Here is a 24,019-nt window from a genome sequence, read left to right as displayed (position 1 = left end):
ACTGATATCCAGATTATACAGCTCTGCCAGTCAGGCAGACTCCTGGATTCTTCAACCTTGTCAGGCAACAGAGCGGCCATCCAACTGAGGACCAGGGGCTCGGGGCACCGTTCCCCAGGCACGACAATGTGGAGGATTTTTATCCTGCTATTCCCTTTTTTCAGCGGAAAGCAGGCGATCTCCACCCATCCTGCACCTCAGAATCTCAACAATTTTCTTCAGAAAGGAAAAGTTCAGAATCGTGTCTCTCGGCACCATTCTTCCCTTACTACAGTAAGTGGGTTGCCTCTACCCTCTGGTCTTTCTTTACGCTTCATAGTGAGTCAACATTTTCAATACCAAGTTCTACTGTTCGATCTAAATTCGACAACTTGTGTATTCACCAAGGGGTAGATTTTACAAATTTGCGCACACGTGTACTTTTGTTCGCGCACCAAGCGCAGACAAGAGTACGCAGGATTTTAATAGGTACGCGCATAGCCGTTAAAATCCGGGATCGGCGTGAGCAAGGCTGTGCAAAATCGGCAGCCTGCGCGCGCCGAGCCGCGCAGCCTGCCTCCGTTCCCTCCACCACCACCCCCCCCGCACCTTCCCCTCCCTTCCCCTACCTTACCCACCCCTCCAGCCCTACCTAAACCCCCCCCCCCCCACCTTTGTTGCACAAGTTACGCCTGCCCGAGGTAGCCAGCCCCAGCGCGCAATTCCCAGGCCCGGGGAACCATTTCGGAGGCCTCGACCATGCCCCCGAAACGCCCCCGGGTTGGAACCACGCCCGCGGCCCCGCCCCAAAAGACGCGCCGCCGCGACACGCCCCGCCAGGAAAGCCCCTGGGACTTGCGTGCACCGCCGAACCTACTCAACATAGGCTCGGTGCGTGCAGGGGGAACTTCGGGCAGGTTTTCGGGGGGTACGCACATATCTAACGCACATACCCTTTGAAAATCTGGCCCCAAATGCCTAACAGTGACTGCCGCGTATCTACATAGAAACATAGACTTAAAAACATGACATGACGGCAGAAGAAGACCAAATGGTCCATCTAGTCTGCCCAGTAAGCTTTTATACTTATTTTTTCATACTTATCTGTTACTCTTGTCCCTTTTAAGTAACTTTTTGGTTCTATTTCCCTTCCACCCCCACCATCGATGTAGATAGCAGTGCTAGAGCTGCATCTAAGTGTAGTATCTAGCTAATTGGTTTGGGGTAGTAACCACCGTAATAAGCAAGCTACTCCCATGCTTGTTTACCCAGACTAGGTAATTCAGTCCTTGTTGGTTGTTTGAATATAAATAATCTTTTCTTCATTCCCTCTGCCGTTGAAGCAGAGAGCTATGCTATTTGGGTTGGATAGTAACCGCCGTAACAAGCAGCTACTCCCCTGGCTCCCCTGCTTTTTTGTGGATGCAAATCCTTTTTTCCACATTTCCTCTTGCCGTTGAAGCATAGAGCAATGTTGGAGTCGCATTAACCGTGTGTATGTTTATTGAATAAGGATATTAAATCTCCAGGTAGTAGCCGTCATTCCCGCAAGCCACCCCCATGCCTCTTCTCTTCATTCACATCCTCTAGACTTTATGGATCCACAGTATTTATCCCACGCCCCTTTGAAATCCTTCCCAGTTTTGGTCTTCACCCCTTCCTCCGGAAGGGCGTTCCAGGCATCCTCCGAGAAGAACAGCATTCACGCTTTTCCTTACCTGGACGACTGCCGAATATGGAGTCAATCCAAGCAAGGGGCTCTACGTTCTCTAAGACTCACTATAAATCTACTATATTTGCCTGGGATTTCTGTTCAACTACCATAAATCCCATATGGAGCAGTTTCCGGGCACTACAGTCGCAATGAACTTCCTGCCCAACATCCGCGCAGACATCCTGTCCAATTCTCCACATCTCTGCGTGCATGCAACATAGCCTCAGTCCCTCAATTCTTTCATTGCTGGGCCATGGGGTCCTCACTATCCACATCACTCATATGGCCAGACTAGCCATGAGTAAGATTTTCAAATTTCAGTGGCTCTAAGCTGTTCAAACCGCTTTCGTCCCTGATCCATATTACCGATCAGTACCAAATCCTCAGATGATCCTGGCCACGGTCCGCATTCACCTAGGGTTGAAGAGAGAGAATTCACATCTTCCCAACCCAAAATGTGTCTATTCTGCTCCATGAAGAGTTTCACATCAACTTCCTGGAGCTTCGAGCCATGCATTAGGCCTTTATGCCTTAAAATACTGCCTCTGACACAAACCTTTGTGAATACAAACAGACAGCATAGTGGCAATGTGGTTTTCCAACACACAAGCACGCACAGCCTCTTATCTGCTCTACCAGGATGCCGCGCAGCTCTAGCCTTGGGCCCTTGCACACTCCATGCCTCTACGGGCCACTTATGTGATAGGCATACCAAACGCACTACTAGACCTTCTCCATAGATGTCTCCATCCTCACGAATGGTCTCTGAATCCATGTGTAGCGAGCAAAACCTTCTAGCGCTAAGGTCAACCAACCTTTGATCTCTGCGTCCGAATCGAACCAGAGCGGACAGATTCTACTCCCTACACATGCATCGAAATGCGTTACCATGGATGCCTTTGCTCGCCCTGCAACAAAGGCCTCTTGCTATGAGTCTCTTCTGATACTGCTCATAGCCAAAACTCTCGTGATGCTACAACAGGACTGGTTTCCAGTGATTCTCATAACCCACGTCCTGGGCTTCGATAAGTATGCTTCTCCATACTTCTCAGCCTATCACTCCAGTAACCAATTTGCCTTCCCACAGGTCAGTCTTATAACACAGATTCACTGCTGTTCTCAGGTACTGGTACTTTCACAACAGCCTTCCACACATAAATCTTACCATTCGAATAGGCAAGATTTACCACATGGTGTGACAAAAAGGTATTAGCCCCTTTTTTCTTCTGCACCTCTCCATCTCTCTTTGGCTATCTAGTATACCCCTGTGATTCTGGTCCCCAGACATCCTCAGCACAGGTACACCTCCGTTCCATTCACAGTACCATCTGAGAGTAGGGGTTTGCCCGATTAATGGCTCAACCCTTATGAGTCGGCTTATCATGAATTCTCTACAGATTAAGCCTCCTCTACGATCAGTGGTTACAGAATGGGGCCTACATGTAGTGCTTACAAGACTCATGCATTCCTGTTCGAGCCTTGCATTTCTATAACTTTAAAATTCTAACATGGGAAAATTCTTTCCCGGTAGCCATCACTTCTGCTAAAAGGGTCAGTTAGTAACAAGACCTTGTTGCATACTCACCCGACACTAGGTTGCTCCATGACCGACTGGTCCTCTGTACTCACCCTAATATTCTTCTCAAGGTAGACGCAGCCTCTCACCTTACTCAGAATATACTCTGCTCATTTTTCCCAAGGCCTCTCTCTCACCAGGACGAGAGGACTTTCCACACCTTGGACTGTAAGCGTGCAATTGCATCTTTTAAAAAAAGTTTATTTATGCATTTTAATTATTTTTACAAAGTCAAATTTGCTTTGAAAATTCAAGATACTAACAGAGGAAATACAACATGCTACAGCATCCTTTTAAACCACTAAAGAATCATATATATCTCTTACTTCATAGGAAACCTGGAGAGAAAAGGAAATACTTTTTCAGATGAGCACATTACGGTAATCTATAATTATTTGAAAGGCTTCCAAATACACCCACTTTTTATATCAATCCAAGTTCTATAATTACAGGTTATTGCCTTCGCCCGTCCAAAAAGGTCCTTAACTGCTCAGGGCTGAAAAAAATATAGATTTTTCCGAACAGTTTGATTATGCATTTACATGGGTAGCATAATATATAGCTAGCCCCTAGTGCTAAGGTTTCGGAACACATTAACAAGAAACACTTTCTACGTTGTTGTGTAAACTTTGAAAGGTCCAGGTATACACGAACTAACCCTCCATGATACTGAGCATTTTACATTTTTGAAATAACATTTGATAATTTTGCTAACATCACATTCTTAGTAAAAAGAAACAAAAAGAACAGCTATTTCTATAATTTCCACATTAGAGTTTTCCAAGTAATCGGATAGATTTAAATATCTATCCTTTCACTATTGGCAAAATTGAAACAGAGCTATTCCTCTTCAGAGAAAGAAAATCTTCTTCACTGTAGGAAATTTCTTCCACTGGCACTTTAAGAGTCTCTTGGACAAATTTCTTAAGTTATTAGGGGTAACTCACCCATTATTCTAGGAAAATTAAGGAATCTTAAATTAAGATGCCTTAAATAATTCTCAATAGACTCAAGCCTTCTCAAAGAGGAGACCCATTCATTTATAATGGTTGTATTTGAGGCTTGAAGACTCTTAATGTCCTCGGTAGCTTTCTGTAGAGATTTTGCTTGTTCCTGAAGAATCTGACGATGATCACGTTCGAGTATTTCAATCTTATTTGTTACAGCTTCTAAGTGTTTAGCCTGTTTGTTAGAGTTGGAAGCCATACCTGCTATTAAGTCCCAGAGTGCTTCCAGGATAACAACCGCTGGCTTATCAATCTCCTGTGGGCTCAAGTGACAAACCTCCGGTTCAATAGCACTGCTGCTATCCTCCGTTGGCCTCAAGGAGCTGGCTTCTTCATCCACTCCTCTCCTTGAAGCTACAGCTTGACCAGGTGTTGCTCCCCCTTCTGCTCCAACGCCGGCTGAGCCTCCTGACTGAGTCTACCCGGTGATATCATCCACCGGCGACTCAGCTCCTTCGATGCCAAACAGATGAGAAGCTCTCTGCGGTATTCTGGGGTCTGGAGGGCTCAGAAAATACTCCCCAGGTGAGAACGGGTCTCCTCTCCCCGACTCTCCAGCGGGGCTTGAAACCCTCGTTCCGGGTGTAAGAGTAGCAAACTCGGATATTAATCGTTGCCCTAGGGTGATATCTGATTTGGGGGGGGAGGAAATATTCGGATTCTCCCCTTCCTTTTATGCGGCATCTTTTATTAAAGAGAGCGCTATACATTCAATACGGAAGCTTAGACAGAGCAAACTGAATTGCGTCCTCTCTCAGGTTGCCATCTTGTTTTCTCTCCGTGCACTTGCATTCTACCTAGACCACACTGCACTCCATACAAAATACACCCAGCTCTTTTCCTCTTAGAGAAAGACAAGCTGCGAGTTCCAGTGGGCAAACAAACTCTCTCCAACTGACTAGCAGACTGTATCGAATTCTGCTATGAAAAAACAGGCCTTCCTCTCCAGGGGTGAGTGAAGGCACATTCTGTAACTGATATGGCAACATCGGTACCATATTATCATTCAGTACCAATTGCCGACATTTCCTGGGCTGCGACATGTAGCTCTCTCCACACATTCGCAGCCCCTATTGCTTACATATGGAAATCTATTAAGACTCTGCCTTTGGCCAACCTGTCTTGACATGCTTTCTTCCACTATAATCCCCCAACTCCTTCTTCTACAACCACCTGCTGTGATGTCAGGCTACCTCATCATTGCCAATAGCACCCCAATATTGTGCCTGCGCACGAGTTGTCTATTGGCCTGTTGTAATACAAGTCAGCCTGTAGCTTGCTAATCACCCATATGTGAGGACTACCATCCTGCTTGTTCTGGGAGAAAACAGAGTTGCTTACCTGTAACAGGTGTTTCTCACAGGACAGCAGGATGAAATCCTCACGAAACCCCCCCCCGCCACCCCTCAGAGTTGGGTCCGCTACAAAGGATCAGCACTATCACCCATTTTATTCAACATCTACCTTATTCCTTTATGCCATCTCTTATCAAGACTTGACATAACGTATTACATGTATGCCGATGATATACAAATCCTCATTCCAATTTCCTCCTCGATAGAAGATGCTATGTCAAAAGCAGCCTCACACCTTGATGCAATCAGGAACATGCTAATTCATCTCAAATTATGTTTAAATATGAGCAAAACCGAATGTATACTAATTGCCAGAAAAAACCCTGGACATAAAACAATACCACCCTTCCATTTTGACAAGACCCTCATCCAACTTAAAGAGAGCGTTAAAGACCTGGGATTTTGGTTAGACATTGATCTAAACTACAAAAAACACATCTCTACAAGAATAAAAGAAGGCTTTCACAAACTACAAATAATCAAACACCTAAAACCACTGCTTCACCCCCATGATTTCAAAACCGTCCTACAAGCCCTCATCTTTTCCGGTTTGGATTACTGCAATTCCCTATTGATTGGCCTACCAAAAACATCTTTGAGACCCTTGCAGCTACTTCAGAATGCTGCTGCCAGAGTTCTAACGGGTAAAAGAAAATCTGATCACATTACACCTGTTCTCAACCAATTACAGTGGCTCCCAATTGAAAAAAGAATAGAATTCAAAGTTCTCTCTATACTCCACAAAGCAATCTATAAAGCAGACTACACTGCCTTTGATGACATCATTCACATACATTGCTCTCAACGGACAACAAGAACAACTAGTAAACTTCAACTAGTGATTTCCCTCACTTCCACAGGCCAAACTATCCTCCACCAGAAACAGAGCCTTCTCCATCATTGGCCCAAAGTTATGGAATTCGTTACCTCATTTCCTTACCGCTCAAGAAAACTTAAAATCCTTCAAAAAAGACCTAAAATCCTGGCTACTCAGCCAAACTCTTAAGGACAGCACTCAATGACTTTAAATTATAATCCCATAGCCTGCTAACATTCACTATCCCCCTTGGACAATCTCTCCTGATTCAAGCTACAGATGCCTCCTTTTATGATGAACTCAGATATCTCTGTTCATCTATTCATGTATCTACCCTGTATTTATGCCATTCTCATTATTGTTAAATTTAAATTTCAAATATCTTTCAATGTAACAAGTTGTTTTTGAATGTAAACCGGAGTGGAAGGCAACTCTGCTATACCTCGGTATATAAAAAATGCTAAATAAAATAAAAATAAATAAATTTATTTTATTTTTGCGCTCAGCACTTTTTGCTACAAACGAGACTGAAGGGAGACCCTGTGGACACAGGGATCATGGCATGCTGGGCATGCTCAGTGTGCCAGTGTTAGTCCAATGCATTCTAGAAACTTTGACAGAAAAGTTTTCCATGATAGGGCTCCATCCAGTGACGTCGCCCATATGTGAGGACTACATCCTGCTGTCCTGGGAGAGCACCTGTTACAGGTAGCAACTCTGCTTTACATTGAGGAGGATTTCCACAGGCCTAGCTGCCAAGATAGAACTGGGCGGCAATTTATTTCACAGCCTCTTGTTCTGTTTGAGCAGTTGTTTTTGGCTTACTGCCCATTTATTTTGGCTAGTGTACTTGAATCATTATTCCCTGAACGTACCCGGATCAGTTCAGACTGTGGGTTATGCCTCCCTTCCAGCAGATGGAGACAGAGAAAAACATGAAGGGCCACCCCTCTTAACCTGGTGTGCCACCTGCATCTCCTCAGTATTTCTGTCTCCAGCAGATGTAGGTGGTGCAAACCCTGCAGTCTTGCCGTGATTTTGGGGTTAAGGCAGTCTCTCTTAAAAAAATAAATAAATAAATAATAATAATAAAAGGGAATCAAGCAGGACAAAAAAGCATAACCTCCCAGGGGGTAGGCAGGTCCTGGTGAGACCACCCCCCCTGGTAGCAGGTTTTAGGAGCTGGGGTTGGTGACCCCGGGGGGCTCCAGACAGGTAAGGCGCCTTGGTGGGGGATTACCGGTGGTCCGGTCCCTCTCCCCCTTTCTTATCCGTGGCCCGATATGTAAAAAAAAAAAGAAAAAAAAAAACAAGAGGCAGCCTTTTCTGTCTGGCGTTTCTTTTGCTTCCTACAGCGGCTGCTCGGCGGTTAAGGGTCTGGGGTTGATTCCGGGCAGTTCCTATTTTTGTCAGTCGGGCTCTCCAAACGCTTCATTACAGCCGCAAATTTTCCTTCTGCCCCCCCCCCCCCCCCAATCCTCCCCAATGCCACGTCCATCACACTGCATTGCCTGTGGGGAGTCGGCTTTGCGCCTCTCCTGTTCAGACCTCTGCACTCTGTGCCTCTCCGGAGGGAAGGTAGCTCTGTTCGGGCAACGGGGAGTTCCACAAAGTAAGTCCCGATGTGCAGTAAAACGATCACCTCAAGAGGCTCGGGCCAGTCAGTTCCCGCTCAGCGCGGGAACGGGCAGCCATTTTGAATTCCTTCGCTGAAGCACAGGCCAGAGCAATGGGGGGAGGGGATCTCCCTCCTGACTTATCTCTGGTTCCTGCTAGTCCTGAAGATCTTTAGATCCAGACCAGGACATTTCTGAAGGTGAGCCCGAACTCCTGGTGGAGGAAAGGGACCGGCACTAATGCCTTCACTTTGAATTTTGTGCTGCTAATGCACAAAGCCTTTTTGGTTGCACAGACTCAGCAAAGCGGTATTTCTCATTTGGGTCATTCTGAAGGGCCTCCCCAGAAAGTTGCCAAGTGCCTAGAACTCCAGGTGTCCCTGCATGTCGCTAAGTTGCAGGGCTCCTCTCTTTCAGGCGGGTCTGCCCTTCCGGACATGGCTGGCGTCTGTGCTCCGGACACGCTTGCGACTCGCTTGCCCCTACCCGGAACGGGGGTCAGAGGAGGACCTGGGAAAAATGACTCCTCTGGACGGTGACGACAGGAAAATTAGTTCTTCCCTGTTAATTTTCGTTCCTGTAGTACCACGGATCAGTCCAGACCGTGGGTTGAGCCTCCTTTTCAGCAGGCGGAGACAGACCAAAACTGAAAGGGTATCCTATATGAGGACAGAGCCTACCCTGTAGCCCTTCAGTATAATCATTGTCAAAGCAGAGAAGATAAACATGGAACAAGCAAGTAACTGAAGAACTCGAGGAAACCACAAGAGAACTCTGAAAATATTGAACAAGGAACAACAGGGAATGAATGAATGAATGAACTCCGTGCATGGACACTCTTGCATGAATGCCCACCATCATCACATGGATGCTTCCGGTGCCTCCAATGAGGAAATACATAGCATAAGGATCTTCGAGCGGACAGGATGATAGAAAGGGAAGGGCGTCTGGACTGATCCATGGTACTACAGGAACAAAAAATGAACAGGTAAGAACTAATTTTCCTTTCCCTGTACGTACCAGGATCAGTCCAGACCATGGGATGTACCAAAGCTTCCCTAGGACAGGGGTGGGACCTTGACAGGCCCGCTGGAAGTACCTGCTGCCCAAAAGAACCAAAAACCGGCACGGGAACATCAAGGCGGTAATGTCGAGCAAACGTATGCAGAGACTTCAGGTAGCTGCCCTGCATATCCCCTGCAGGGAGACCGACTGACTTTCCACCCAGGAGGCCGCCTGAGAACGCAAGGAATGGGCCTTGAGGCCCTCCGGGACCGGGCGTCCCTGACAGATATAAGCCGACGATATCACTTCCTTCAGCCAGCAAGGAACCACGGTCTTAGAGGCCTGGTTACCCCGGTTGGGACCACTCCATAAGACAAAGAGACGATCCAACACTCAGAAGTCATTAGTTACCTCCAGGTAACGCATGAGAATGCGTTTCACATCCAGACGGTGTAGGTCATCCCCGCCTGGGCTTGCAATGTCCCCAGAAGAGAACGCGGGGAGCTCGACCGACTGATTGACATGAAAAGAAGACACGACCTTCGGTAAGAATGACGGGACCGTCTTCAGAGAGACCCCGGAATCCGAAAAACGTAAGACAGGCTCGCGGCAAGACAATGCTTGGATCTCAGACACCCGTCTGGCGGAGCAAATAGAAACCAGAAATACCGTCTTGAGCGTCAAATCCTTGAGAGTGGAAAGGCGAAAGGGCTCAAAGGGAGCCCGACAGAGCGCCCGAAGGACCAAGTTCAAACTCCACGAGGGAAAAGTAGGACGCAACGGTGGCTTCAGGTGTTTGACCCCTTTGAGGAAATGGACAATATCCGGGTGAGATGCAACCGCGTGGCCTTCGAGGCTTCCCAAAAGAGAACCGAGGGCAGAACATGGAGTGAGCCAAAGGAGAGACCCTTAGAGAGACCTCGCTGGAGGAACGAAAGGACAAACGAGACTGGGCCGAACGCATCGTAACACCCGCTTCCACGTAGGCCAGCTTGAAAACCTTCCAGAACCGGACATAGGCAAGGGAAGTAGAAATTTTGCGGGCCCGCAAAATAGTGGAAATGACGTCCTCAGCATATTCCCGCCACATTAGCCTTCGCCGTTCAAAAGCCAAGCCGCAAGACAGAAGTGATCCGCCTGGTCGAAAAATACAGGACCTTGACTGAGAAGGTGCTGAAGATGGCCTAGGCGAAGAGGACTGTCCGCCAGGTTGACTAGATCCGCGAACCACGGTCTGCGGGGCCACTCGGGAGCTACGAGAATGACCGGGCCTCTGTGAAGCTCTATGCGTCTGAGCACTTTCTCTATGAGGAGCCACGGAGGGAACACGTACAGCAGGACGTTGCTCGGCCATGGGAAGGGCCAGGGCATCCACCCCTTCTGAGCAGTGTTCCCGCCAGCGGCATAAGAACCGGGGAGCCTTGGCGATGTTCAGAGTTGCCATCAAGTCCAGGGGCAGGGAACCCCTCCTGTCGATAATGAGGGGCATGGCGTCGTCGGACAACTCCCACTCACCTGGGTCCAGGCGCTGACGACTTAAGAAGTCTGCTTGAACGTTCTCGTTGCCCGCTATGTAGGAGACCGCGAGGCAGTCCAAGTGCCGTTCCGCCCACGCGAGAAGGCGACATGCTTCGAGGGCCACCAGTCGACTTCTAGTGCCCCCTTGGCGATTGATGTATGCCACGGTGGTAGAATTGTCCGAGAGCACCCGGACCGCCCGTCGCCGAAGTAGAGGGAGAAAGTCCTTGAGTGCTAGATGAAACCGCCCGGGTCTCCAGGCGGTTGATGTGCCAGAGAGATTGGGCTGGGGACCAGTGCCCCTGCGTGGTCCGAGACTGGCAAACCGCTCCACAGAGGAGATGCTTGAGAGAAAGCCACATTGTAATTCGCTGATGGTAGAGTCTGAAAGCAGGAGCTGCATCTGAAACTGCTCCGATACCGGCTGCCAACGAGCCAGTAAGGCTCTCTGTAATGGTCGCATGTGTGCAAACGCCCAGGGGACCAGGTCGATCTTGGAAGCCATGGTCCCCAGGACCTGCAGATAATCCCACGCCGTGGGGAGAGGCATGGAGAGGAAGCCTGGAGCTGATCCATCTTGAAAGCTCTCAAGTCCGGGAGAGAGACCTTGCCGATGCAGATATCGAAGCGAGCCCCCAGGACCTCCAAGACCTGAGACAGATGGAGATTGCTCTTGGAGAAGTTGACTATCCAACCTAGGGACGAGAGGAGAGCGAGTACGCGGTCCACTGCCTAGCGGCATAGGGTCTCTGACTTGGCCCGGATTAACCAATCGTCCAAGTATGGGTGGACCAGGAGACTGTCCTTCCGGAGGGCTGCCACCACCATCACCTTGGTAAACTTGCATGGTGCCGTGGCAAGACCGAAAGGCAGGGCCCTGAACTGGAAGTGCTGACCCAAGATATGGAATCGGAGGAACCTCTGATGTTCGGGATGGATCGGTATATGCAGGTAGGCCTCCATCAGATCGAGTGAGGCCAAGAACTCTCCGGGATGTACTGCCATTATCACCGCCCGAAGAGTTTCCTTCCGGAAATGGGGCACTTTGAGGGCCCGGTTGACCCTCTTGAGATCCTGCACCCTGAGGAGATCATAGAGAGCATCAGCCCCATACACAATCGCGCCTTCCAGCCTTTCTGCCTATTCCGCCTCTGCAGACAGGAGGTCCTGGGTGCTGAGTAATTGTTGAACCCACCTGAGGCTTGCCCGCTGCACGAGACTGCTACAGACTGTGGAGACCGAACCCTGAGCTCCGCCAGGACTGCAGGAATGAGGGGTTCCAACTCCTCCCTCGGGATCAGATGTACCACCTGAGGGTCATCACCCTCCAAAGAAGCCTGTTTCCCTTGCTCCTCATCCATGCCCCCCCCCCCACCCCGTGGGAGGGGGAGGAGAGGCTCCTGCTCCTGCAGCCGCACTGCCTGGCACGTCCGGAGCGGCAGACCCTTCTGAAACCACCGTGCCTTTTAACTTTGCGACCCTTAGAGACGCGGGAACATCAGCACGCTTGGCTACCTTGGGGGGCAGTCCCTGCGTAGGTCTGACTGGCAAGGCACCACCTTGCAGAGACCTGGGAGCCAAGAAGGCTTTATGCAAAGAAGACAAAATCTAAAAAAAAAAGGAAACAGAATAAACATCCTGATCTGGAAAATCAGGGTCCTCCTGTAAAAAAAAACAAACAAACAAAAAAAACAAAAAACCTGATCCTGAGCTGCATTCTCATCAGGAGTTGCAGGGACTGGATACAATGTTGGAGGAAGCTCCCCCTCCCCCACAGCCCTTGCCTGAGCTGCATGACATGTGCTTAAGACATGTGCTTGCTTAAGATGGTTGCCGTCCCTGAGCTCCTGCGAAGCCTGACATGTTTGAGCCCCACGAGGCTTGGCTGTTGCTGCAGACCCTGAAAAAAAAAGCTGCCCACCCCACCTGGAAAGCACCTCAAGCAAATTCCAGTCCTAGAAAACCGCGCGGGCCGATTCCTCACATGCTATACACCAGGATGGCCGCGGCATGGTGGGGGGGAAAATGGCTCACAAAACACGAAATTGGCCAAAAACGCAGGTGGGCAGGGGTCCTGGATTGCGGCTGACCAAAACAGAAACATTTTATTTATTTATTTATTTTTACACAGTGCTTAGACACACACGGGTGAAGAGAGGGACTGGACCGCCAGTAATCACTTTCCCGGCTGCTTACCTTGCTGGAGCCTGTAGTGAAAAGCATGGGTAAGCTGTGCCTCCAATGGTTTTTTTTTTTTTTTTTCCAAAGAAACAAGCAGAAGAATGGGAGCCTCTCTGCTAAAAGACCTGAGGCAGACGCAAAAAGGGGGGGAGTGACTGGACCACCAGTATCAGCCTTTAAGCCAGGCAAGTGGTCACCGGGAAGAGGCGTCCCAGGCTGAGTACTCAAGGGGAAAATCCCCCCTGGGACCCTGTAAGAGACATAGACAAGAAGTTTGATTTCCCTCAAATTCTTTTTTTTTTTTTTTTTTTTTTTAAACATATAGAGATTAATCAATACTTGCTTGATCCTGGAAACAATCAGAAGGAGAACGAAAGAAATAACCACAGTGTGGAAAACAGAGATTTCGGGGTGCACCGAAAAAATCAGGTCAGGGGCTTCAGGGAGCTCCGGAGAAAAACCCAAAATGGCCACCGTTCCCGCGGTTTGACGGCCCAGGAACGGCGGGGGGAAACGTTTTGGCGGCTTGGTCCGGGTCCCGGAGGGCATCGGGACCTTGGAGGAACCCCCCACTCCACCCCCGTAGGCAATGTGAGCAGAGCCCCTCCCACGAAAGCCTGACCGAGGAATCACCGCAGGCTAAACACATCTGAGATCGTGGCATGGCTGCTGGCTGGGGGAGGGGCAGCACTAAGATAAGCTGAGCTGCCGGTACTGAAGGAACGGAGGCACAGAATGAACTGTGCACACTCTCAATTCACTCTCTCAAGCTGCAAAAGTAATTAAGGCAGGCAGGAGCCTTCTGTTAATGTTATCAGGGACTCCTCTAGGTAAAATCACCTTTTAATTTAGTCTTTTTTTTTTTTTTTTTTTTTTTAAACAAATGTCCCTGTCAGCAGCTACACAAACATGGATCCCAATGAAGGGAGAGCAGTACAGAAGAAAAGGAGAGAGGGAGCTGAACAGGGGGGAGTGACTGGCACCACCAGTTTTCATCCCTGGGAAAAGAGAGCCTAGGCTATATAAAACAAGGGGCCTAGGCCCCCACAAGAGTGAGGAGACAGGGACTCTCCTGTGAAGGATCCACAGAGTTCACACTTTTTTTTTTTTTTTTTTTAAACAATAACTCAGAAATACTTGCTTGATCCAAACACGATAGACACACAGAAGGAAAAAACACCCAGAAGGGACAAGTAGAAGCGAACAGGGATCCACAGGGTGAGCTGTTCCACCTGCTGGAGACAGATAAATACTGAAGGGCTACAGGGTAGGCTCTGTCCTCATATAGGATACCCTTTCAGTTTTGGTCTATCTCCACCTGCTGGAAAGGAGGCTCAACCCATGGTCTGGACTGATCAGAGTACGTACAGGGAACCGAAAATTGTCCGGCTGTTCCACAGGGAAGAATTGGACCCTCTTATTCCCTGGGTCCTATCGGAACTCGGGGTTGAACTCCCCCAGGAAATCCTGCCACAGGATTCCGTGGACCCAGTCTTGGCGGGATTGTGGGCTCCAACGAAGGCTTTTCCCTTTCATCAGATCCTCTAGGGGGGTACCCTTCACCTCGCAAGCGGAGCGCTTGGAGGCGGCGGTTGCATATGGGGCGAATGCCCTGTATGATCTTCTCCATACTTCCTCTCGCACTATGTCATCCGCAGTGTCTGCGAGGCGACTCCTGTGGCTTCGTAATTGGGCAGCAGACATCTCTTCCAAAGCCCAGTTGAGTGCGTTATTGTTCAAGGGAAAGTTTCTCTTTGGGGAAAACTTGGAGCAGCTGATAAAGTCCCTGGGAGAAAACGGTCCACAAGCTCCCAGAGGATAGACCGAAACCTTCCAGGGGCTTCCCATCAGCCCGCTCTCATTTTCGAGGACAATGGAGGTTTCGTCAGAGCAGCGTGCAGGCTGCGGGTCAGAGGCAGCCAACGGGCAGGCTGCAAACCTGGGCCTCATCCTTTCGGGGGCGCAGAACCTCTCGCGAAGGGGTCGCTTCCACGTCGCTTGGATCCATGTCTTCTCAATGAGATACGGCCAGCCCATCCTTTGATATCTTGTGTAGGGGGCCTGTTGTCTCAGTTTTACGAGGAATGGGCCAGGATCTGATCAATGGGTTTTAAGCATCATCGAACTTTGGAATTTGCTCAGCTTCTCCAAGACCTCTTTATGGTCTCCCCTTGTGGTTCACGAAGCAAAGCGCATATTGTCCACTAGACCCTCGACCAGCTGACATCTCTCGGGGCGGTAATGGAACTTTCTCCGAAGAGAGAGCGGTTTTAAGTGGTGTACCGCAAGGATCGGAGTTGGGACCGGTCCTGTTCAATATTTTTGTGAGCGACATTGCGGACGGGATAGAAGGTAAGGTTTGTCTTTTTGCAGATGACACTAAGATCTGCAACAGAGTGGACACGCCGGAAGGAGTGGAGAGAATGAGACGGGATTTAAGGAAACTGGAAGAGTGGTCGAAGATATGGCAGCTGAGATTCAATGCCAAGAAGTGCAAAGTCATGCATATGGGGAGTGGAAATCCGAATGAACCGTATTCGATGGGGGGGGAAAGGCTGATGTGCACGGAGCAGGAGAGAGACCTTGGGGTGATAGTGTCTAATGATATGAAGTCTGCGAAACAATGCGACAAGGCGATAGCAAAAGCCAGAAGAATGCTGGGATGCATAGAGAGAGGAATATCGAGTAAGAAAAGGGAAGTGATTATCCCCTTGTACAGGTCCTTGGTGAGGCCTCACCTGGAGTACTGTGTTCAGTTCTGGAGACCGTATCTACAAAGAGACAAGGACAAGATGGAAGTGGTACAGAGAAGGGCGACCAGGAAGGTGGAGGGTCTTCATCGGAGGACATACGAGGAGAGATTGAAGAATCTAAATATGTACTTCCCTGGAAGAAAGGAGGAGCAGGGGTGATATGATTCAGACTTTCAGATACTTGAAAAACTTTAATGATCCAAAGGCAACGACAAACCTTTTCCGTCGGAAAAAAATCAGCAGAACCAGAGGTCACAAGCTGAGGCTCCAGGGAGGAAGACTAAGAACCAATGTCAGGAAGTATTTCTTCACGGAAAGGGTGGTGGATGCCTGGAATGCCCTTCCGGAGGAAGTGGTGAAGTCTAAAACTGTGAATGACTTCAAAGGGGCGTGGGATAAACATTGTGGATCCATCAAGTCTAGAGGGCGTGAATAAAGTGGAGGCAGCAAAACACTGCACGGAGCGGCAGTAGCCACAGAGGCATTCAAACACTGCACGGAGCGGCAGTAGCCACAGAGGCATTCACGGAGCGGGATGCCAGTGGCCAGTAGTTAGTGTTCCACCTTCACGGAGCGGAAGGATGGAGGGCTGCTATCTCCAAAAAAATAAAAAAACAAACAAAAAAATAAAAACAGGGGTGGGTAAGAGTATGGGGCAGGGGTGTGGCCTGCTTGTTGCGGCGGTTGCTACCCCTAATTGATCTGGATGTCACTTGGATGCAGATACGGCGCTGCTCTCTGGATTGGTGGTGGGATGGAGGGGGAATTAGGGCTGGAGGGTACTGGAAGCCAATAGCAAAAGGTGGGAGAGAGAAAAAGGGGAAAAAAATGGATAAAGTGCGTAGCTTGCTGGGTAGACTGGATGGGCCGTTTGGTCTTCTTCTGCCGTCATTTCTATGTTTCTATGTTTCTAATGCCCGTTCCCCAAGCGCAGTGGATGAAGGGGCGCTACTCTATTTATTTCGTGGTCCCCAAGAAGGAAGGGGTCCTTCCGGCCTATCCTAGGCCTGAAAAACATTAACATGGCTCTCAAAATCCCGCATTTCCGGATGGAAACTGCGTTCAGTCATTGTGGCGGTCCGCAAGGGCAAGTTCCTGGCTTCCCTGGATCTGATGGAGGCATACTTGCACATACCCATCCGCGAAGATCATCAGAAGTTTCTTCGCTTCATGATTCTCGGTATGCATTTCCAGTTCTGTGCCCTGCTTTTCGGTCTGGCTACGGCACCTTGCACATTCCCCAAGGTTATGGTGGTCGTGGCGGCAGCCCTTCGGAGGGAAGGACTTCTGATTCACCTGTAGCTGGACGACTGGCTCATTCGAGCAAAGTCAAGGGCCCTCTGCAAGGAGGCTGTAATCAGGGTCATGAGTCCTCTGGAGTCGCTTGGATGGGTTGTCGATCAGGCCAAGAGCAACGTCCTCCCATCACAGACGATGGACTTCTTGGGTGCCCGGTTCGATACCTGTGTGGGGAAGGTGTTCCTTCCACCGGATTGGATTGACAAATTGACGCAGCAGGTTCGTCACCTCTTGTCGCTACCACTCCCCAAAGCCTGGGACTATTTGCAGGTCCTCTGTTCCATGGCGTCCACCTTGGAGTTGGTTCCCTGGACCTTTGCTCATATGAGAGAGACCATTACTTTCCCGTTGGGATCCGAAGTCGGAAGAAATTCAGATCCCCCCGCCTTTCACCGATCCCGCCAGATCCAGTCTTGGCTAGTGGCTTGTCCTGGAATACCTGACTCGCGGAGTGGACCTTGAAGTTCCAAAGTGGGTCGTAGTTTCCCTGGATGCCAGTCTCTCCGGTTGGGGAGCGGTATGTCAGTCTCAGTCAGTTCAGGGCTGGTGGTCGTCGGAGGAGGTGAGCTGGTTGATCAATCGCCTGGAGACCAAAGCAGTTCGGTTGGCGCTGCGGCACTTACTCCCACTGCTATGCAATCGGGCGGTCCGAGTCATCTCCGACAGCGCGACGACGATGGCCTACATCAACTGCCAGGGCAGCACCAAAAGTCAGGCGGTGGCCGCAGAAGCGGAACAACTCGTGACTTGGGCAGAGAGGCATCTCGCCCTGCATGTGGCATCTCATATCCCTTACCTATGTCAGTTTGGAGAGTTTTCGAGGCGTGGTGTCACGAGCACGGTGTTCATCCCAGCCAGTCTTTGGTGGCACACATTTTGGCGTTCTTACAAAACGGCTTAGCCAAAGGCTTGTCCTTTAATTCCCTCCGGGTACAAGGGGCTGCCTTGGATTCTCTTGTAGGCAAGATTCATGGCGAGTCGCTAGCCTCGCATCCGGATGTGGTGCGATTTCTCAGGGGTGCGAAGCATTTGAATCCTCCTGTCCGTCCTGTGTGTCCTTCGTGCAGTCTTAATTTGGTGCTTAGAATCTTGTGTGATCCGCCCTTCGAACCTATTAAATGTGCCACGTTAAGGACCTCACTTTGAAAGCTGTGTTTTTGGTGGCAATCTGCTCGGCTTGAAGGATCTCTGAGATCCAGGCCCTCTCTTGAAGGGAGCCTTTCTTGCGAATTTCTGATTCGGGGGTTTCTCTTAGGACGGTTCCCTCTTTTTTGCCTAAGGTGGCCTCAGCTTTCATTTAAGTCAATCAGTGGAGCTCCCAGCTTTTTTGCATATATCTCCCGATGTCCCACATGCGAGGGAGCTGAGGCATTTGGATGTTAGAAGGGCTCTTTGTGCTATTTGGAGGTCACCAATCCTTTCCGAGTTTCAGATCATTTGTTTGTCTTGTGGAGCGGTCTTAAGAATGGCCAAAAAGCATCTAATGCAACTATTGCGCAATGGTTAAAAGAAGCTATTTCGTCTGCTTACATTTGTAAAGGACGGCCAATTCCCGAGGGGTTGAAAACCCGTTCCCATCCGGTCCCAGGCGGCTTCTTGGGCTGAATGCCAGCTGGTATCGCTGCAAGAAATATGTAGGGTGCGGCTACCTGGATGATGCTGCATAGGTTTGCTCGTCACTACCACTTGGATGTCTAGGCTCCGGATGTCAACAATTTTGGGAGCGGTGTTCTTCGAGCGGGATTCTCAACGTCCCACCCTGTATAGGGAAGCTTTGGTACAACCCACAGTCTGGACTGATCCGGGTACGTTCAGGGAAAGGAAAATTGGTTCTTACCTGCTAATTTTTGTTCCTGTAGTACCATGGATCAGTCCAGATGCCCACCCGTTGAGGGGGTTTTCATGAGAGTCCGCTCTGATATTCTGTGTTATTGCAGAAGACTACAAAAGAAGGCTACAGGTTTCTTCTCTTTATGGATTTAACATGTGTTTCCGACAGTTATAGTTTTAAAGTTCTCTGTTTTTTCTATTTGTCCTTGCTTCATTCGTTGTCATTCTTGCTTCTGCTTGGATAATCTTTATACTGAGGAGATGCAGGTGGCCCACCAGGTTAAGAGGGGGTGCCTTTCAAGTTTTTCTCTGTCTACATCTGCTGGAAGGGAGGCATAACCCACAGTCTGGACTGATCCATGGTACCACAGGATCAAAAATTAGCAGGTAAGAACCAGTTTTCCTTTAACTGTCTCAGAATATGAGTAAAAGTAGGGATGCATTTCAGTGTATACATTTTGTTTCTGTGCTTGCCAATGTTTGGGTCAATCTAAATATGTTAGAGTTATTTGTTAAAAGAAGCTATTTCTATTAGCATTGCTAGAGATGTGAAAGTCACCAGGCATGAGACTGAAGCTCTTTTACTTTCTTGGATTGAATTGCCCATACAGCTGGTGCTGTAGACCTGTAATGTAGAACACATTTAAAAACTATTCCCCAGTTCAGCCTGGCCTCCATTTGTAAGGACTAGCAATCCAGTACAGTGAAGTTCATCATTTTGGCCTTGCAGGCAAGGTGAAAGAGTCTTTAATGTATTCATTTATGCTCATAATTTGGGTATGTGTCTCCATGTTAAACTATCTCTTTTCTGCAGCCAGCCACCTGCTCTGGGCCAACTGGTGGCTTTGTATGTGGGGAGGACTCACAGCTGCTGGAAGGATCCTGTAGTCATGACCTGGCTAGAAGCAAACGTCCAGCAAGTCTTGCGCATGGTGAATGCTCAGGAATCGATAGTAGACGAGTGTGAAAACAAGTAAGTATGATGCAGTTCCTGCAGCATTGTTGCTGCAGTGACGTGTGGAGAACAATTTACTTCTCCCACACCCCTGTGCAGAGAGCAGGGGGTCTCTGGCAACAACACATGCCTCTAGCAGCCATGCAGCCCTCTTTAGGAGGGAGGGTGGGTTTTCTGCTCAAGGTGGACGCTTTCCTCCTATTAAACCAGCCACTGATTAGGGTGGCTGGATTTAATATGAGAAAAGCTTCCTGTTGGTAGAGCTTCCTGCAAGTTGCCTTGGCGGCTAATATGGATAAAGCGCACATCGGCTGTTAACAAGCTTAATTCATTTCTGATGATTTGCTTTCTTCAGGAGTTTCATCTGTCTTGGTGGAGATCTAGGCAAGTGCTCATCTGGGCCAGCTTCATATTGCAGGGTTATCAAGTGTCGGTAAACCTAATATTAGTAAAAGCATGAGCAACAGGCCTGTCTCTCCAGTGTCATGGACTTGAGCTCTGCAAGGCTGCAGTTCTTGAGAGTCTAGAACTCTCTCTTGTTTCATAAAGTGATGAATATTTGCTCAGTAAGTCTTGCTATGGAAAAATGGGAACAGTAAAATATGGCCCAGTAAAACAGAAACAAATCTCAAAGACTGACAGTAAAGGACAAATTTCCATGAGTTGACAATCCTGCTGCACAGATAAACCCTGTGAGTTTTCTGATGTGTTTTGTAACCTTTGCTTCTCTGCCACTCAGGAGGAAGATCCGGTATCAGAGTGCTCCCAGGAACATTTATCGTCACATGATTCTCTCTGAGATGAAAGAAGCTGCTGCAGCGCTGCCTCTGGTGAGGAGACAGCAGCAACTGGGTTTCCTTCACACCTCGCATCCTGCCTTAGCCCCTCCTCATCTCTCCTGTGTCTTTTTTGGAATAACCCTTTGATTCCAGTAGATGGGACAGCCTCATATAGCAAAGTTTCTTAGCTGTATAAGTGTTCCTGTTCATACCCCAGATCAGTCCAGACTCCTGGGTTTTGTCTCCCTGCTAGCAGATGAAGACAGAGAAGAAAAGATTTACTGACACTGCTACTTAACCTAGTGTGCCAGCTGCAATCCCATAGTATGTCTTTCTCCAGCAGATGGTAGAGGTGTAAAACCTGCAGTCTGGAGTTAGAAAAAAAAATAAGATTATAAAGAGGATTGATTGGAGCTTCTTCCTGGGAGTGATTAGGTCCCTGGTGGGGCCAACCTCCCTGGTTGAAGTGGATGAGCAGGGACACAGAGGGGGTTTCGATTAGCTGATGGTCCAGTTCCCTCGATCCTCCGGAGAGCCCTTGGGAACCAGCAGCCGCTTTGCAGCATTTAGGAAAGTAAAGCAATGGTAGACTATGTGACGGATGCATTGTATGACTTGATTAGGACATCATCCAGAATTATGATGTCTTTGGTTTCGGACAGGCGGCTGCTATGGTTAAGAAATTGGACTGCAGATGTTTGGTCAAAGTCTCAGGGGCTCTCCCATTCAAGGGCAGATTATTGTGTGGGGAGGATTTAGAGCAGCTGGCGAGGGATCTGGGAGAGTCCAAGGGGCATAAATTGTTGGCGGAGAAGGCAAAGGGGGAAAGAAATCCTTTCCGGTCTGTTTGCATTTTATTCTATAGGAGATATTGATAGAACAGAGGCCCTTCGGCTGTACAGAGGCAAAGCTCAGGCAGGACCCAGTCCTTTTGAGGTAGGCAGAAATTGTCCCAAGATAAGTCTTCACAATGAAGCGAGGCTTGTCCACTCTTCTCTGCCAGCTGTCGGTTAAGATTCGGTCACCTTCTGAGTCTGTTACATCAGGGTCCAATATTTTCGGATCAGACAGATCGCTTCTGTCTCATGGCTTGGCTTTTGAGAGGACATGCTTGAAATGGAAGATGACATCGCCGTCTTGCTGCAAGCCAGCCGTAATCCACATCTTTGGCCTATGTTAGGGTGTGAGGAGAATTTTTGAGGCTTGGAATGTCGAACAAAGCATGCAGCCTACTCAAGCTTCAGTTTCCCATATCTTTTGTATGAGGGCCAATACTGCATGACGATCTGGGTTTGGTTCTTGCGAGGGCTTGGTTGCTGAAGTGTGGTTATTCTTCTGCAGTGATTTTCACTTTGCTCCGGGCCAGGAAGTTTTCTGTATCTCTAGCTTATGTTAGGGATTGGAAAGTGTTCGAGAGCTGGTGAGAGGGGCAAGGTTCTCACCCTCTTAAAGCTGAAAATTCACTGAAATTGGAATTTTTGCAGGAAGATTTGTTTAAAGGTGGCCTTAAAACACTCTGCAGGTACAGGTAGCAGCTCTCGCTTGCTCTAGGGGGCAGGTCAATGGTAGACCCTTGTCTTCCCATCAAGATGAGTCCAGGTTCGGGAAGGGAGTTAAACATTTGCATCCTCCCTTGCAGCTACTGATGCTTCTTTGGGACCTTAATTGGGTCTTGTGTTTTTTGGCGAGACCTACATTTCAGCCATCACATGGTCTCTTTGCGGCTGCTCACCGTGAAAACAAAAGTTAACTACAATGTTAAAGTGTAAAGTTACAATGTTAAATAAAAGTAATTACAATGTTAAATAAGAACTATTTACAATGTTAAATAAGACTATATTGATGTTATAATGTAAAACAGGAAGCCCCTTCTTCTTGAATACAGTTACAATGTAAACCGATGTGATATTCCAAATTGAACACCGGTATATAAAAACAAACAAATAAAACAATTTTTATGGTAAAAATCTGTTCAATACTGCAGGACTCCGAGCGGGAAGTTCTTTCTTGCCGTGAGCCTTTTCTACAAATGACTCCAGCAGGGGCAGTACAGCTTAAGGTGCTTTTTTTTTTTTGCCAAAAGTGGTTTTGGAGTTTCATTTGACTCTGTCTGTTTCCATACCCATGGTGGAGGGATAGAGATGAGCAGGATTATCATCTTTGGCATGCCCTGGATGTCAAGCTGCATCTGGTGCAGTATGTGAAGATTACTCCTTTAGGAAGTCTGATCAGCTGTTGGTTGCACCATGGTGAAGGTAAACAAGGAGAACTGGTGACGCAGGCGAGTATAGCCAGTTGGGTAAAAGAAGTAATTACTGCTGCCTAGGTGGATGAAGATGTCCCATTATCTAGACATGTCAGGGCGCATTTCACTAGAGCTCAGGCAGTTTCATGGGCAGAGCTTCAGTTGTTGTCTCGCGTCAAGATTTACCGGGCAGCAACATGGTCCTCTTTACACACTTTCTCCAAGCTTTACTGCTTGGATGTTAGGGCTCAGGCGGACGCGGCTTTCATGAATGGGATGTTGTCGGGACCGCAGGCAGCCTCCCACCCTTTTCAGGAGTAGCTTTGGTACATCCCACCTCCTGAGTGCAGAGGAAAGAGAAATTACTACCTGCTTGATGATTTCTTTTCCTCTAAGGAAGGCAGGACAATCCACAAAACACCCTGAGCTGCCTACTTGTTTTTAGTTTGTCCTTTATATGGGGACAATGAAGAGTGTTATTTCTGTTCATTCATTTGAAAGACTTTTTGCTGAGTTCAGTGTTCCCAGTTGGTTAGTGTTTCCCAGTTGGTTAGATGCATGAGTGGTTGACTGTTAATAGTCATGTTCAAGTATAATTAGTTTGTCCACAGTTTGGCTTTTCTAGAGATACTGGCAGACTGATTTCGGGGCAGGGCTATATATCAGTGATATCAATGAGTCAGCTTTACTCCGTCTCCATCTGATGGTAGGAGTGTATAACCCACTGTTCCCTGTACGTACCCGCATCAGTCCAGACTGTGGGTTGAGCCTCCTTTCCAGCAGGTGGAGACAGGCTAAAACTGAAAGGATAGCCTATATGAGGACAGAGCCTATCCTGTAACCCTTCAGTATTTGTCTGTCTCCAGCAGGTGGATCAGCTCACCCTTCGGTCTCCTGATTTCGGCTAGTTAGCCGTCCTTTCTTCTTTCTTGGATCAAGCAAGTTACTTCTCTTTTTCAAAAAAAAAAAAAAAAAATCAGAAGAGTTTTAACTGTAGCTAGTCCTTTTTTTCTGTTCAGGAGACGGTTCCATCTCCTGGCTCTTGCTGGACTCAGGGGGGCTTCGCCCCTTGTGCTGTGCATAACCTGAGTCCGTTTTGCTTCCTGGTGTGGGGACAGAGTCTGGTGGTCCAGTTCTAGTCTCCCCCCTCCTGTGGCTGCCTGAGAGGCTTAGGACCCCGCTGCTGTACTCAGTCTGTAAAAAATAAAATAAAATAATAATAATAAAGTGTTTAAAGTTCATTCTTTACCCTTCTGTTACAGCAGCAGAACCTTGGGTTCTTCAGCAGATTGAACCGGCAGCCAGAGAGGCAGGAGTCAGCAGGTCTCTCCCCTGCTTCACTCCTGCTTGCAGGCTGCCAATCAAAGGTTTTTTTTTTTCAACTTTTTTT

The 24,019-nt window shown here is 48.4% G+C and overlaps 1 protein-coding gene across 3 annotated transcripts in view; it reads left to right on the top strand.

Moving 5' to 3' along the window:
- TCF25 (transcription factor 25) overlaps nucleotides 1–24,019 on the top strand; it is a 372,469-nt gene that overhangs the window by 237,842 nt on the left and 110,608 nt on the right. For all 3 annotated transcript variants that reach the window (XM_029608348.1, XM_029608345.1, XM_029608346.1), the window contains exons 14-15: nucleotides 19,465–19,623; nucleotides 20,345–20,435. In XM_029608348.1, coding sequence (XP_029464208.1) covers nucleotides 19,465–19,623; nucleotides 20,345–20,435 — 250 coding nt within the window. The remainder of the gene's footprint in view (nucleotides 1–19,464; nucleotides 19,624–20,344; nucleotides 20,436–24,019) is intronic.

Source organism: Rhinatrema bivittatum, chromosome 7, assembly GCF_901001135.1.
Source record: "Rhinatrema bivittatum chromosome 7, aRhiBiv1.1, whole genome shotgun sequence".
Lineage (NCBI taxonomy): Eukaryota > Metazoa > Chordata > Amphibia > Gymnophiona > Rhinatrematidae > Rhinatrema > Rhinatrema bivittatum.
The sequence above is the reverse complement of the archived record's forward strand: the minus strand, read 5'-3'. Positions and strand labels throughout refer to the sequence as shown.